The 13,671-nt window shown below is 40.5% G+C and overlaps 1 protein-coding gene across 3 annotated transcripts in view; it reads left to right on the top strand.

Moving 5' to 3' along the window:
• The window catches only part of BABAM2 (BRISC and BRCA1 A complex member 2), a 420,511-nt gene that overhangs the window by 133,822 nt on the left and 273,018 nt on the right, over positions 1–13,671 (top strand). For all 3 annotated transcript variants that reach the window (XM_070572970.1, XM_070572969.1, XM_070572971.1), the window contains one exon: positions 4,735–4,929. In XM_070572970.1, coding sequence (XP_070429071.1) covers positions 4,735–4,929 — 195 coding nt within the window. The remainder of the gene's footprint in view (positions 1–4,734; positions 4,930–13,671) is intronic.

The raw sequence follows: 13,671 nt of genomic DNA, 5'->3' as shown, positions 1-13,671 counted from the left end.
AATTGGGTTGGTACCCGGTGTAGCTGGTTACTAGGCTCAGGGGCTTACAGTTGATAGGCCTCAGGCCTACAAGGCTGTTGTCAGTTCTCTTAGGAGTGCAGCTAAGTGGGTCTGGCCCTAGGCACTGTAGCACTCAATTGTTTCAGGCTTTGGAAGGTGGGGCTGATCCTTTTTATGGCTATTTGTGAAGCACAGGTTTTCTGCCGCTGATAAGCCTCACCCCCCAATGGACCACATGCACCATCAACACAGTCCTGGTCCATGCACACTTCCCATCCCCCTGGAGCGTACCCCAACGCTGCACTGCAGAGGCCCCCACCTCTCCACCAATGCCCCCCACAGTTCACCTGGTCCTCACACAGGCCCTGCCCAACAGAGGCAGACACACTCACCTGTCTGTAGAGGATCAAGGCACCCAGTCAATGCAGGTGGGAAAAGTAGCCTGAGGGCTTGCTGTTAGGTGAGGCCGGTCCCTAGGATGGGCTGCCTGCCCTGGCTGAACTGGATTAAATCTATGCTCTAGTGCGTGAGGCAGACCCCTGAGCTAACAGGCCAAGGAAAGAACCTCAATGCCTCCCACCGGGGTCAGTGTCAGCACGCCTGTACCAGGTCAGAACAGTGGCCCCCACCAATGTCTCAGTCTCTAGAGAGGTCCCTCCTCTCACCAAGATGTCCCCAGAGCCCTCCAGGTGAGTCTCATTTCACCAAAGAACTGTCAGCCTCCTCTCTGGTGATTTTAGGTTGCTGCAATGAGTGAGTTTGTGTGGGCCCTTTAAGACCTGGGTCTTTTCGGCTTTTGGCCAATAGCTTTTCTGGGGTGTCCTCGCTGCAGTTAATAGGCAGCAAAGCCAGACAGTAAGACCCCTGTCTCAGTTAGGCTGAGTCTCAAGGATGCTTATAGCAGTAGCGCCCCCGCTCCGGACCTCACTCCTCCAGGGAGGGCCGTGTACCTTAGGGTGTCTCCTGCCTGGCTAGCTGAGAAGCTCCACTGCTCCCAAAGGTGGATTGTTTCCTCTCCAGCAGGAATTTCTGCCTCTTCTGCCTTAGTCAGGACTGTCCCTTGTTGTGGGGTTTCTTTTTATCCAGTTTTCAGTTTTCTATCCAGGGTAATTTTTCCAAAAATAGTTGTAACCTGGTTGTGTTCATGGAAGAAGATGAGTTCAGAATCTGCTTATGCCCCCATCTTGACGAGATCTCCTAATATAGTCAGTTTAATCCGTATAGTTCATACATGCAGAAGCTCTTTGGGGTCCTCAATACTTTTTAAGAGTGTAAGTTTCCTGACACCAAAATGTGTAAGAACCTCTGGTGTAGTGATTAAGTGGGGACTTGGAACCAAATTGCTTAAATTCAAAACCCACCTTTATTGTTTAATGGCTCTATGACCTTGAGCAAGATATTGAACTACTTTTTGCCTTAGTATCCTCATCTATAAAATGGTGTAATAATATAATTTATGAGGTGGTTATAAGGATTAACTTGAATGTATGAAAAATTCTGAGAACTTGTATAGCAGTCAGCAAGCTGTATAATTATCACCTGTTGAACCTTTGGAATGTGTTGGTGTTTTCCTGTATGGATGCTAACTTTCTAGGTTTCTAGAGATTGGGTGTTAACGTGGTCTGTTATCAATAAAGTCCCCTAATAGCCTCAACTTCTCCAACCATTTTTCCTCCAAGTCAGTGGTTCTCAACGTTTGCTGTACATTAGAATCACCTGAGGAGCTTTAATTAAAAAAACACCCCAATGCCCAAGACACACTTCTGATTAACCCAAGTAAACCAGAATCTGGAGTGGGTGATAGGACCCAAGCATTAGTATTTCTAAAGCTCTCTAGGCGATTCCACTGTAAGCACTGATAACCACTACTCTGAAGCCTGACCCTCTGCCCTGAGATTGTCTTTCCCTCCCTGTTCTCACATTAATTGTAGCTGACTCTCTCTCACACTCCTTATACCACTATGCCTGGAGTTGTGGTAGGTGTTTGCCCTGCTCTTTCTTGCTACTGAGGAAATTATTATTCCCTTTCCCTAACCTCTCCCATCCCCAGCTTTGAAACTCATGCCAACACCCTGTAGAACCCACCACTCCCTCCTTGTTGTTATCTAGAAACCTTCATTCTTTGAAGATTTTAGCACATGGCTTGTTACTCGCTCAGCATTATTGCTCTTGTCATGATTCCAGGTGATTTAATATTCATATAAACGATCCTTCCGGCACCCTGGTCTCTCAGTCCCTGACTTCCTCTCCTTCAGTGATCTTGTCCTCCACTCCACCTCAACCTTGTCAGTACCAATTACAGATCACCTCCATCATCTCAGTTGCAAACATCCCATTCTCTGACCACACCTCCTGTCTTTTTAATTCATTCTTGTTAGTATCTCAACTCCAGCAATTCTTCCGGTTCACCAGGACCATTAATCCTTCCACCTTTTCACTAATTCTCACTTCCTTTATGAACTTATTTGGCTTTTTCCTGGCTTAAAGTCCATGGTCCAGGGGCTGGCCCAGTGGCACAGAGGTTAAGTTCGTACATTCTACTTTGGCGGGCTGGGGTTCGCCGCTTTGGATCCCGGATGTGGACGTGGCACCGCTTGGCAAGCCATGCTGTGGTAGGTGTCCCACATATAAAGTAGAGGAAGATGGGCATAGATGTTAGCTCAGGGCCAGTCTTCCTCAGAAAAAAGAGGAGGATTGTCAGCAGATGTTAGCTCAGGGCTAATCTTCCTCAAAGAAAAAAAAAAAGTCCATGGTCCATAATTAGAATCATTCCATTCCTAACTTTTTCAGGCTGAACCATCACCATTATGCTTAGGTTTCTCTGGGACTCTAGTGTTTACAGAGCATTTATCTATATCCGGTATTACCCTCTAAGATCTCTTGCTCTCTTTCTTTCGGTTGTACTTGTTTGGCAAAATCCCGCCTTTGTTAAATCCAAATGCCTCCTACTCCACATTTTACCCAGGCAATGGAATTTATGCTAATTGGTTTCCCTTAAAAATCATACTTCTAACCACAGTGGGGCTTTTAGTGCTGTTTGGTCCGTTTAGGGCTGGTGCAGTGGCGTAGTGGTTAAGTTCATGTGCTCTGCTTTGGTGGCCCAGGGTTCACTGGTTGGGATCCTAGGCGCGGACCTACACACCACTCATCAAACCATGCTGTCCTGGCATCTCACATACAAAGTAAAGGAAGATTGGCACCGATGTTAGCTCAGGGCCAAGCTTCCTCACCAAAAAAAATAAAGAATTCTTCTAAATGAGTTTTCTGAATGACTATTTCACTCTTTCTTCTCAAACTTCTCATATCCTCTTCTTCTTCCTCACTCTTAGCTGATGACTTTCCTTCGTATTTCAGAAAGATATAAGCTCTCAGGAGAGAACCACCACAAGCTCCTATCACCACATGGAACGACCTGCATTCCTACTCATTTAGTTGGCCTTTCCTCCTGTTCCTATGGATGGCCCCTGTGTGCTCATTTCTAAGATCAACCCTCTAGGAGATCCCATCCCCGTCTATCCATTTGTTATCTTCTCTCCTGGTATTCTGTCCCCCTTCCCCCATCATTATTATTTCCCCCCCTCTACGTACACATTCCATCAGGCTACAAACATTTGAGCAAAACTTTCCCTTGACTCTACATTCCCCTCTAGTTATCACTTGGAATTGTCTGTACTAGCTATGTGCAATTTCTTTCTACCTATTCTCTCTTAAACTCTCAACAATAAGGCTTTACTTCACCAGAATAGCACCTGTTGAGGACACTATTGACCTTCATGTCGCTAGACCCAGCAGTCAATTCTCAGGCCTCCTCTTACTCATCAACGCCATTTGACACAGCTGATCACTTCTTTCTCCTTGAAGCATTTCCTTCACTAGGCTTCTTGGATGCATGCTGTATTTTTCTCAGTAGCATTTATCACCATCGGATATATTTCATTGTTTGTTTATTATTTACTTTGGCCCGCTAGAATGTAAGTTCCTTGAGAGCAAGGACTTGGCTTGTTCTCATCACCGCCCAGAACAGGGTCTCATACATAATAAGATGTGATAAGTATCTGTTGAATGAATGAACATGAGCTTAATAACTACTGTATACTTGTCAGACCTTCCCCCATTCCCAGCTCCTTTCCTGGTCATAAGCTAACACAGCCATTTCCTTCCTCTTTTTCTCTGAACCTTGCATTTCCTAATTGTATTTTTCCTTATCTCAACTCCATTCCTATCCTTTTCAGGCTGAACCATCACTACTGTGCTTATGTTTCTGTGGGGCTCTAGCGTTTACAGAGCATTTATTTATATCTGGTATTACAGATGCAGATGGTCTGTGGATCTGAGTTGAGTGATGTTAGCATATAATGCTGAATTTAGGTGCAGATAGAAAAACATTAAAATTATAGAAGAATGAGAAACAAATTAAGTCTTCCAGGGCTAAAATTATGGTGTTCTAGGATATTTAGGTTTCTTGTTTTATTACTACCCTACTTTACACTTCACTGTTGCTGCCTACTCAGGATGGAATTCCTCCTTGATTTTCTGCGATGATTTTTAGGAGGCAGGAGAAATCACCAAGCTTAAAAGACCCTTCCGACTTCAGCCCTGAGTTTGTCGCTAATTGAGAGTAGTCTGTTCCTCTTAGATTTTCATCACTCTTTTCCTTTATATGGATGTACTAATGTGATACTGGGTTTGTGTGTACATTCCTTTTTAACTGTCTTTTATTTTTGGCTCCTGCAGAACCTTGCCTCCTGGAATCCTTCAAATCCTGAATGTCTGTTACTTGTGGTGAAGGAACTTGTGCAACAATATCACCAATTTCAATGCAGCCGGCTCCGCGAGAGCTCCCGCCTCATGTTTGAATACCAGACATTACTGGAAGAGCCACAGTATGGGGAGAACATGGAAATTTATGCTGGGAAGAAAAACAACTGGGTAAGGTTTTTCGAGAATGGAAAATCACTTCATCTGTAATAAATTAAAATAATCAATTCAGATGTCCATTTATAGTAAACCCTAGCCATTTCCTTAAATAAACAGGGTTTAGGTTGCCTATATCTTTTCTCATAATTTAGAGTTTGAAGGAACCTTAATGTTTATCTGGCTCATTGTGTTTCTCAAAGGTATCATCTGGGAAGTTGGTAAAATGTGGAGTCTCACATCCCCAGCCCCAGATACTCAGAGTTCTGTGCCGGAGCCTGAGGACCTGCATGTATAAGAAGCCCCCATGGAGGTTCTGATGCCGGTGGCTCACAGGCCACATTTTGAGACACTGACAGGTTTCCCCTGCTTTTCAGTGCAGAACTTCTCCAGTATCCCGGTCAGATAAGAGAGATCAGTAACTCTGGAGGTAGCTAGCTTATACCGACCCTTTTATAATTTCTTTACATTGAATGATCCTTTTAAAATGTATGTCAGATCATAGCACTCCTCTGCTCAGAACTTTCATATACCTCTTTTTCTCTCATGGTAAAAGCCGAAGTCCTTCTAGTAGCATAAAAAAGCTCTAGGTGATTCCCGTCACCACTGTCCTCCATCCATCATGCTTCTCTCACTTCATCTCCTAGTTTCTGTCTACAAATATTCGGCTCCAGCCACCCTGCTGTGCTACAGACCCACCAGCTGTGCTCCTGCCCTACGTTCTTTGTATGTAGCTTTCCCTCTGTTGTCGTATTTCCCCTAGATATCTGCATGCCTAATACCCTTCCTCCTTAAAGTTTTTACTCATGTGTTATCTTCTCAGCAATGCCTGTGTTAACACCCTTTTTTTAAATAACTTTTTTGAAGTATAATTTACATACCACAAATTCACCTGTTTTAAGTGTACAGTTCAATGATTCTTAATATATTTGCTAAGTTGAGCAACCGCTACCACAATCCAGTTTTAGAATGGCTCCATGACCCCAATAAGACCCTGCATGCACATTTACAGTTAATCCCACCCTGGCCCCAGGCAACCACTAAACTACTTTCTCTCTGTATAGATTTTTTTCATATAATGGAATCATACAATATGTGGTCTTTTGTGACTGGCCTCTTTCATTTAGCATAATATGTTTGAGGTTCATCCATGTTGTAGCATGTGTCAGTACTTCATTTCTTTCTGTGGCTGGATAATACCTCATTTTATAGACATACCACATTTTGTTTATCCATTCACTAATTGATGGACATTTGGGTTGTTTCCAGTTTTTGACTATTATGAATAATGCTACTATAAACGTTCATGTACATTCTTTGTAACACTCCTTTTTAAAATTGTAACTTGCACACCCCTACCTTTACCCTGCTCTATGTTATCCTTTTTTCTTCTTTTTAACACGTCATATAATTAACATGTTGTATTAGTTATATATTTCTGCGTAAAATAATCATTCCAGAATTTAGTGGATTAAAAGAATAACATTTATCATCATAGCTTTTGTTTGTCAGAAATCTGTGCAGACTTTCTGTTTCAGGGTCTCTCACAGGCTGCACTCAAGATAGCGGCCAGGGCTGCAGTCATCTCAAGGCTCACTGGAGGTGGATCCATTCTAAGTTCATTCATGTGGTTGTTGGTGTCGTTCAGTTCCTTGTGGGCTATTGAACTGAGGGTCTCAGTCAGTGCTAGCTGTTGGCTAGAGGCTGCCCTAAATCCCTTGCATCTTCATGGGCCAGCTTGTAAGATGGCAGCTGGTTTCACCAGAGCAAGTAAGCAGGAGAGAGTGAGAGTATATGAGCAAGACAGAAGTCACAATCTTTATAATGTAGTCTCGGAAGTGACATCTCATCATTTTTACTGTAGTCTGTTAAGTCCAGTCTACACACAGGGGAAGAAGTACATAAGTGTGTGAATACCAGGGATCATTGGGAGTCACTTAGAAGCAGCCTACCACACTTATTTGTTATGTTTATTGTTTGTGTCTTCCCACTGGAATGTAAAATTCCATGAAGGCAGCGCTCTGTGTTCTGTTCACTGATACATCATAACCACCTAGAACAATGCCTGCCACCTTGTTGACATGCTGTAAACATTTGCTGAATGAATGAATGAATGAATGAACTCCAGCATAGTTAAGCACAGAATAAGTTTAGGTTCCCTTCTCTCTATTAATTCTTTTAGGTTTTGCTTAATCTTCCTTTTCTTAGGTTAAATATGCCTCCCCCTCTTTTAGTCTTAAGCTTTTTCTTAAACGACTTGGTTTCCAAGGTCTTATGCATGATTAGTGCCTTGGAATCAGTATGACTAAAATTTATCCTGGTTACAAATCATCTTGTTTGTTCAGTTCAGGATTTTTAAGGGTTTTTTTGTAAATTTATTTTGTTTGTTTTATTTTCATAAAAGACACATAAAATTAAATTTACCGTCTTAACCGTTTCTAAGTTTACACTTGGTAGCATTAAGTACGTTCACATTGTTGTGCAGCAGATCGCTAGAACTTTTTCGTCTTGCAAAACTGAAACTCTATACCCGTTAAATGCTAATTCCTCTTTCCTCCAGTCCTTGGCAACTACCTTTCTACTTTCTTTTCTTTTTTTTTAATTGAGGTAGCATTGGTTTATAACATTATATAAATTTCAGGTGTACATCATTATATTTGGATTTCTGTATAGACTACATTGTGTTTACCACCAAAAGTCTAGTTGCCATCTGTCACTGTGCAAATGTGCTCCTTCTCTGCATATATCTTTTCGAATTAGTGTTTTTGTGTTCTTTGGATAAATACCCAGAAGTGAAATTTCTGGATCATATGGTAGTTTTATTTTTTGAGGGATCTGTATACTGTTTTCCATAGAAAACCCTAAGGAATCCACCAAAAAAGTATTAGAAATGATAAGTGAATACAGTAAAGTTGGTACAAAGTAGAGCAGGGTACAAAATCAACATTCAAAAATTAGTTGCATTTCTATACACTAACAACAAAATAGCAGAAAGCGAAATCAAGAATACAATCCCATTTACAGTTGCAACGTAAAGAATAAAATACCTAGGAATAAATTTAACTAACGAGGTGAAAGACCTGTACACTGAAAACTATAAGACATTTTTGAAAGAAATAGAAGAATATGCAAAGAAATGGAAAGATTTTCCATACTCGTGGACTGGTAGAAGCAATATAAAATGTCCATATTACCTAAAGCAACCTACAGATTTAATGGAATCCCTATCAAAGTCCTCTTGACATTTTTCACAGAAATAGAACAAAGAATTCTAAAATTTATATAGAACAACAAAAGACCCCAAATAGCCAAAGCAATCCTGAGAAAAAAGAATGAAGCTGGAGGCATCACACCCTCTGATTTCAAAACATACTACGAAGCTATAGTAATCAAAACAGCGTGGTACTGGCAGAAAAACACGTGTTACACACAGATCAGTGGAACATACTTGAAAGCCCAGAAATAAACCCACACATTTATGGACAGCTAACTTTTTGTTTATTGAGTTCATAGTAGTTTACAACATTGTGAGATCTCAGTTGTACGTTATTACTTGTCCATAACCATGTAAGTGCTCCCCTTCACCCCCTGTGTCCTCCCCCAGCCCCCTCCCCCAAGTAACCACTGAACTGTTCTCTTTTATGGACAGCTAGTTTTTGACAAAGGAGCCAAGAACATGCAATGGCGAAAGGAAAGTCTCTTCAATAAATGGTGTTGGAAAAATTTGACAACCACATGCAAAAGAACAAAAGTAGACTGTTATCTTACACCATACACAAAAATTAACTCAAAATGGATTAAAGACTTGAATGTAAGACCTGAAACCATAAAACTCTTAGAAGAAAATATAGGCAGTATGCTCTTTGACCTTGGTCTTAGCAGTATCTTTATTTTTTTGGTGAGGAAGATTGACCCTGAGCTGATATCTGTTGCCAATCTTCCTCTTTTTGCTTGAGGAAGATTTTCACTTCTTCTATTTTTCGTTTTTTTGTTTTGTTTCTTTTTTTTTCTTTTTGAGGAAGATTAGCTCTGAGCTAATATCTGCTGCCCATCCTCTTTTTGCTGAGGAAGATTGGCCCTCAGCTAACATCCATCCCCATCTTTCTCTACTGTATATGTGGGACACTTGCCACAGCATGGATTGATAAGTGGTGCGCAGGTCTTTGCCCAGGATCCAAACTGGCAAACGCTGGGCCACCAAAGTGGAGTGCGTGAACTTAACCACTACACCACCCAAGCTTGCCCCAAATCTTCCTCTATTTTGTATGTGGGATGCCACCACAGCATGGCTTGATGAGTGGTGTGTAGGTCTGCACCTGGGATCTGAACTCGCAAAACCCGGGCTGCCGAAGCGGAGTGCACGAACTTAATCACTATGCCACGGGGCTGGCCCCAGCAGTATCTTTTTGAATGTCTCCTCAGGCAAGGGAAACAAAAGAAAAAAGCAAATGAGATTGTATCAAACTAAAAGCCTTCTGCATGGCAAAGAAACCATCAACAAAGTGAAAAGACTACCACTTGGGAGAAGATATTTGCAAATCATGTATCTAATATCCAAAATGTATAAAGAACTCATACAACTCAACAACAAAAACAAGCAGCCCAATTAAAAAATGGGCAGAGAGGGGCTGGCCCCGTGGCTGAGTGGTTGAGTTCGCATGCTCCACTGCAGGCAGCCCAGTGTTTCGTTGGTTCGAATCCTGGGCGTGGGCATGGCACTGCTCATCGAGCCACGCTGGGGCAGCGTCCCGCATGCCACAAGTGGAGGGACCTACAACGAAGAATATATAACTATGTACCAGGGGGCTTTGGGGAGAAAAAGGGAAAAAAAATAAAATCTTTAAAAAAAAAAAAATGGGCAGAGGATCTGAAGAGACATTTTTCCAAAGAAGATATGCAGATGGCCAACAGTCACATGAAAAGATGTTCAACAGCATTAATTATTAGGGAAATGCAAATCAAAACCACAATGAAATATCACCTCATGCCTGTCAGAATGTCTCTTATTAAAAAGACAAGAAATAACAAGTGTTGGAAAGGACGGGCGGAGGGGAACCCTCATACACTGCTGGTGGGAATGTAAAATGGTGTAGCCACTGTAGAAAATAGTATGGAGATTTCTCTACTTTCTGTTTCTCCGATTTTGACTTTTTTAGATGCATCATGTAAATGGAGTCATATAGCATTTGTCCTTTTGTGACTGGCTTATTTTGCTTAGCATAATGTCTTTGAAGTTCATCCATGTTGTAGCATGTGACAGGATTTCCTTCCTTTTTACCGCTGCATAACATTCCTTTGTATGTATGCACCACATTTTGTTTATCCATTCATCTGTCAATGGACAGTTGGGTTCTTTCACCTCTTGTCTGTTGTGAATGATGCTGCAATGTATATGGATGTGCTACTATCTCTTTGAGATCCTGCTTTGAATTCTTTTGAATATATCTTCAAGAATGGGATTGCTGGATCATATTGTTAATTCTGTTTTTAATTTTTTGAGGAACCTCCATACTATTTTCCATAATGGCTGCACCATTTTACATTTCCACCAACAATGTGGAGTTCAAGGTTTTAAACTGTTGATTATTTTGAAACTTGAATCCGTTCACATAGATAGTAGGGAAAACTTTATTGAATTTAGTTTATCCTCTCATCCCAGCATTTCCCTTATTAAATAATCAACTTAATTGTCCTCTCAAAAAAGTGTGTTAGGTTAATTTGGCATGACCTCTTGGTGAACCTGTGTTGTCTTTAGTCCTGATAGACTCATTTGAAAACAGGAATCACTGTCAAACTAGTTGGTCTTTAGGTTTTAGGATTTTCCTTCCCATCCAATTCCCCTTTTTAATATTAAGGCTGAATTTATATATGTCCAGTTTCATGGTACCTTTTATGATCTAAGAATTTTTAAAATTATATTCGTTGGTTCAGCTAATATTTGAATTGTAATTCATCTCAGTGTAGAGTTTAAGCTTGTTTAAAGCAGCTAGACAGTTTGAATTTATAGTATTTTTAAAACTTTGTATTTAATAGTATTGATTCTCCATTCTTTACTTTCCCCAGTTTATTTTGAGTAGTTTGTAAGCATTAGGACAATGGTTATGGATTCAGGGGAAGTAAAGAAGCTGAGAATCCCATAATAAGGCAAGGTGGACAATTAGAGGATAAGCTTGCAGCAGACCAAGTGTAGGGAGAGCCTAGTATAAGTGGGAGCTGAGACTATAGAAGTAAAAATATAGGCATATGCGTTAGTTACTGGTCAAGAAACAGGATTTAAAGGTTAGTCTTGAGAGATGAAGCACATTTGGGCTTGGCATGTGGGTTCAGGAATATGTTGAGGGACGGCCTGCTAATGGAATCCAAATCCAGACCAAGAATCTGGACGATAAACACAGGATCCTGGCAGAAAGAAAGGAGCTTGATTTTGAGCCAAGATCTTTTGAATCAGGGACTGTATTAGTTTCCTATTGCTGCTGCAAAAAATTACCACAAACTTGGTAGCTTACAACAACACAAATTTGTTGTGGTATAGTTTTGAAGGTCAGAAGTCCGAACTGGGCCTCCCTGAGCTGGAATCAAGGTGTCGGCAAGGCTGTGTCCCGTCAAGGTTCTTGGGTAGACTGTGTCAGGGTGCCGAAGAAACTGGCAGATGTGCTCTCAGAGATATTAGCTGTGAGAAATTATAGAGAAGCAGAAAGATTCTAGAAGACTGTAGAAAGTAAAAACATACTAGAGATTTTTAAGAAATTACACTCAGGTCTTTAAGGGGATGATTTGCAAACATTTGAATGAGAATGCAGTAGTCAGTTGGAACAACAGTTGGGTAACCGAGAAATAGTCATGGCAAACTTATTTTACCCTTTTAAGGAAGGTGAATATCATAGACTTAGATTGTTTCATTTTTAATAAAGAATTCGGTCATTCTCCTTTAGTATTCTACTTACTGTATGCTTCTTTCTTAGCTGTTTGACTCAGTGGAAGAACTACACCTAAAAGATTGGGTATAATTCTTGTCAGCCATCAGGTGTCTTGTGGAATGTCACAGGGCTTTTCCTTTGACCCTATCTTGTTCACTGTTTTATTAGGGACTTGAAACACATGCTTTTCAATTTTTCTGATAACAGAGCTTGGAAAGATAGTTATTGTGAAAGACTACAGACTCAACGTTTAAAATTATTTTTGTATTTTTCATGTGCTGGAATGCTGCGCCAAACTCATAAGATGCAATTTCATAGGGCTAAGCCAGTGTGGGCCTGATGTACATATATGGAAAGTCTCCTATGCTAGGTTTTGGGTAAATAAAGCAGTATATCAGTCATGGCTTTTGCTCTTCAGGATGTTAAAATCCAGTTGAGAAGACTCAGTACGTATTTGTAAAAAATGAAATAGCAGTGCTGTATAGATTAAATCTGCAATGGAATACTCAGACTGTCTGAGAACACAGAAGAAGACCCAAGCACTAAGGTATGGAGGGACTAAGGATGATGAACTGGAAATCACCTAGGCTCTAAAGGAAGGTGGACATAGCACTATAGGTAGAGGAGGTCGATGGGTTATGTGGTTGGAGAAAAATTTAGAAGTATGGTGTATGTGGGGAACAAGAATTGTAAGCACACATATGATGGGTTTGCTGATCAGTAAATCACGTCTGTTATGTCTTATTGGAGTATTGAAGTGTGAGGACATTTTTATATGAAATAAATTGCTGTTTGTTAATTAAAACATGAAAATTAATATACCCTCCAGATATAACATTGTAAGAATCAATGTTCTTCCTGGTCTAAATGTAAATCCAGGTTTTTCACTTCTCCTGATCTGACTAGTCCATCTGATAAATACTTTCTATAATGAATCCAAGACTGAGCATAATTATTTAATACCTTTGGATTACAAAATCTTGTATTCATTTGAGGGGATGGTGACCACTTCTCTTCATCTTCATCATTATTGAATTTTTCTTTCTGCCACTTGTTTACATTCTTAACCTTCAATTTCTACTCTAAAAGTATGAGGCTCTTAAAAACCTGAAATACCTCTTCCATTTTACCATCAACTGGCAAAAGGGAAGTTGTAAAAGCCGTGTAGAAGAGGGAGAGGGCTCTGATCTCCTGGCCTTCTGATAAGCCTGCCACTCTGAAATACAGTGTTCCCTCCATAACCCCGCAAAGACACTTCTGTTTTCAGCCAAACTTTTATTTAGAGGATTTCAGTAAGTGCACATTTGAAAGTAAATATTAGGGGCTGGCCCCGAGTGGTTAAGTTCTTGCGCTCCACTGCAGGCGGCCCAGTGTTTCGTTGGTTCGAATCCTGGGCACGGACATGGCACTGCTCATCAAATCACGCTGAGGCAGCATCCCACATACCGCAACTAGAAGGACCCACAACGAAGAATAAACAACTATGTACCAGGGGGGCTTTGGGGAGAAAAAGGAAAAAAATAAAATCTTTAAAAAAAAAAAAAAGTAAATATTGCAAAAACCAAAAAACCTCTTTATTAATTCTTTGCCTTTGTCTTTTTATGAAGTCATTTCTTTTATTGCTTTGCCCATCTCCTTGAATGAGTAGATAAGAGTTTTGAACATTGTGTTCGTCTATGATGGTTTTATAATTTTTAGTGAAGACTAAGATTTTTTTCATCAGGAAAAAATATGATACATTGAGATGCATGCTTGCATGTTCAGAATGAACAACACTTATTATGTGCCTGCATGATCAGAGGTATTTTTTTAAGGTTTATTTATTTTTTAAAACCTTTTT

The sequence above is a fragment of the Equus przewalskii genome, chromosome 14, assembly GCF_037783145.1.
Source record: "Equus przewalskii isolate Varuska chromosome 14, EquPr2, whole genome shotgun sequence".
NCBI classification, from domain to species: domain Eukaryota; kingdom Metazoa; phylum Chordata; class Mammalia; order Perissodactyla; family Equidae; genus Equus; species Equus przewalskii.
This window is presented reverse-complemented; position numbering and strand designations above follow the sequence as displayed.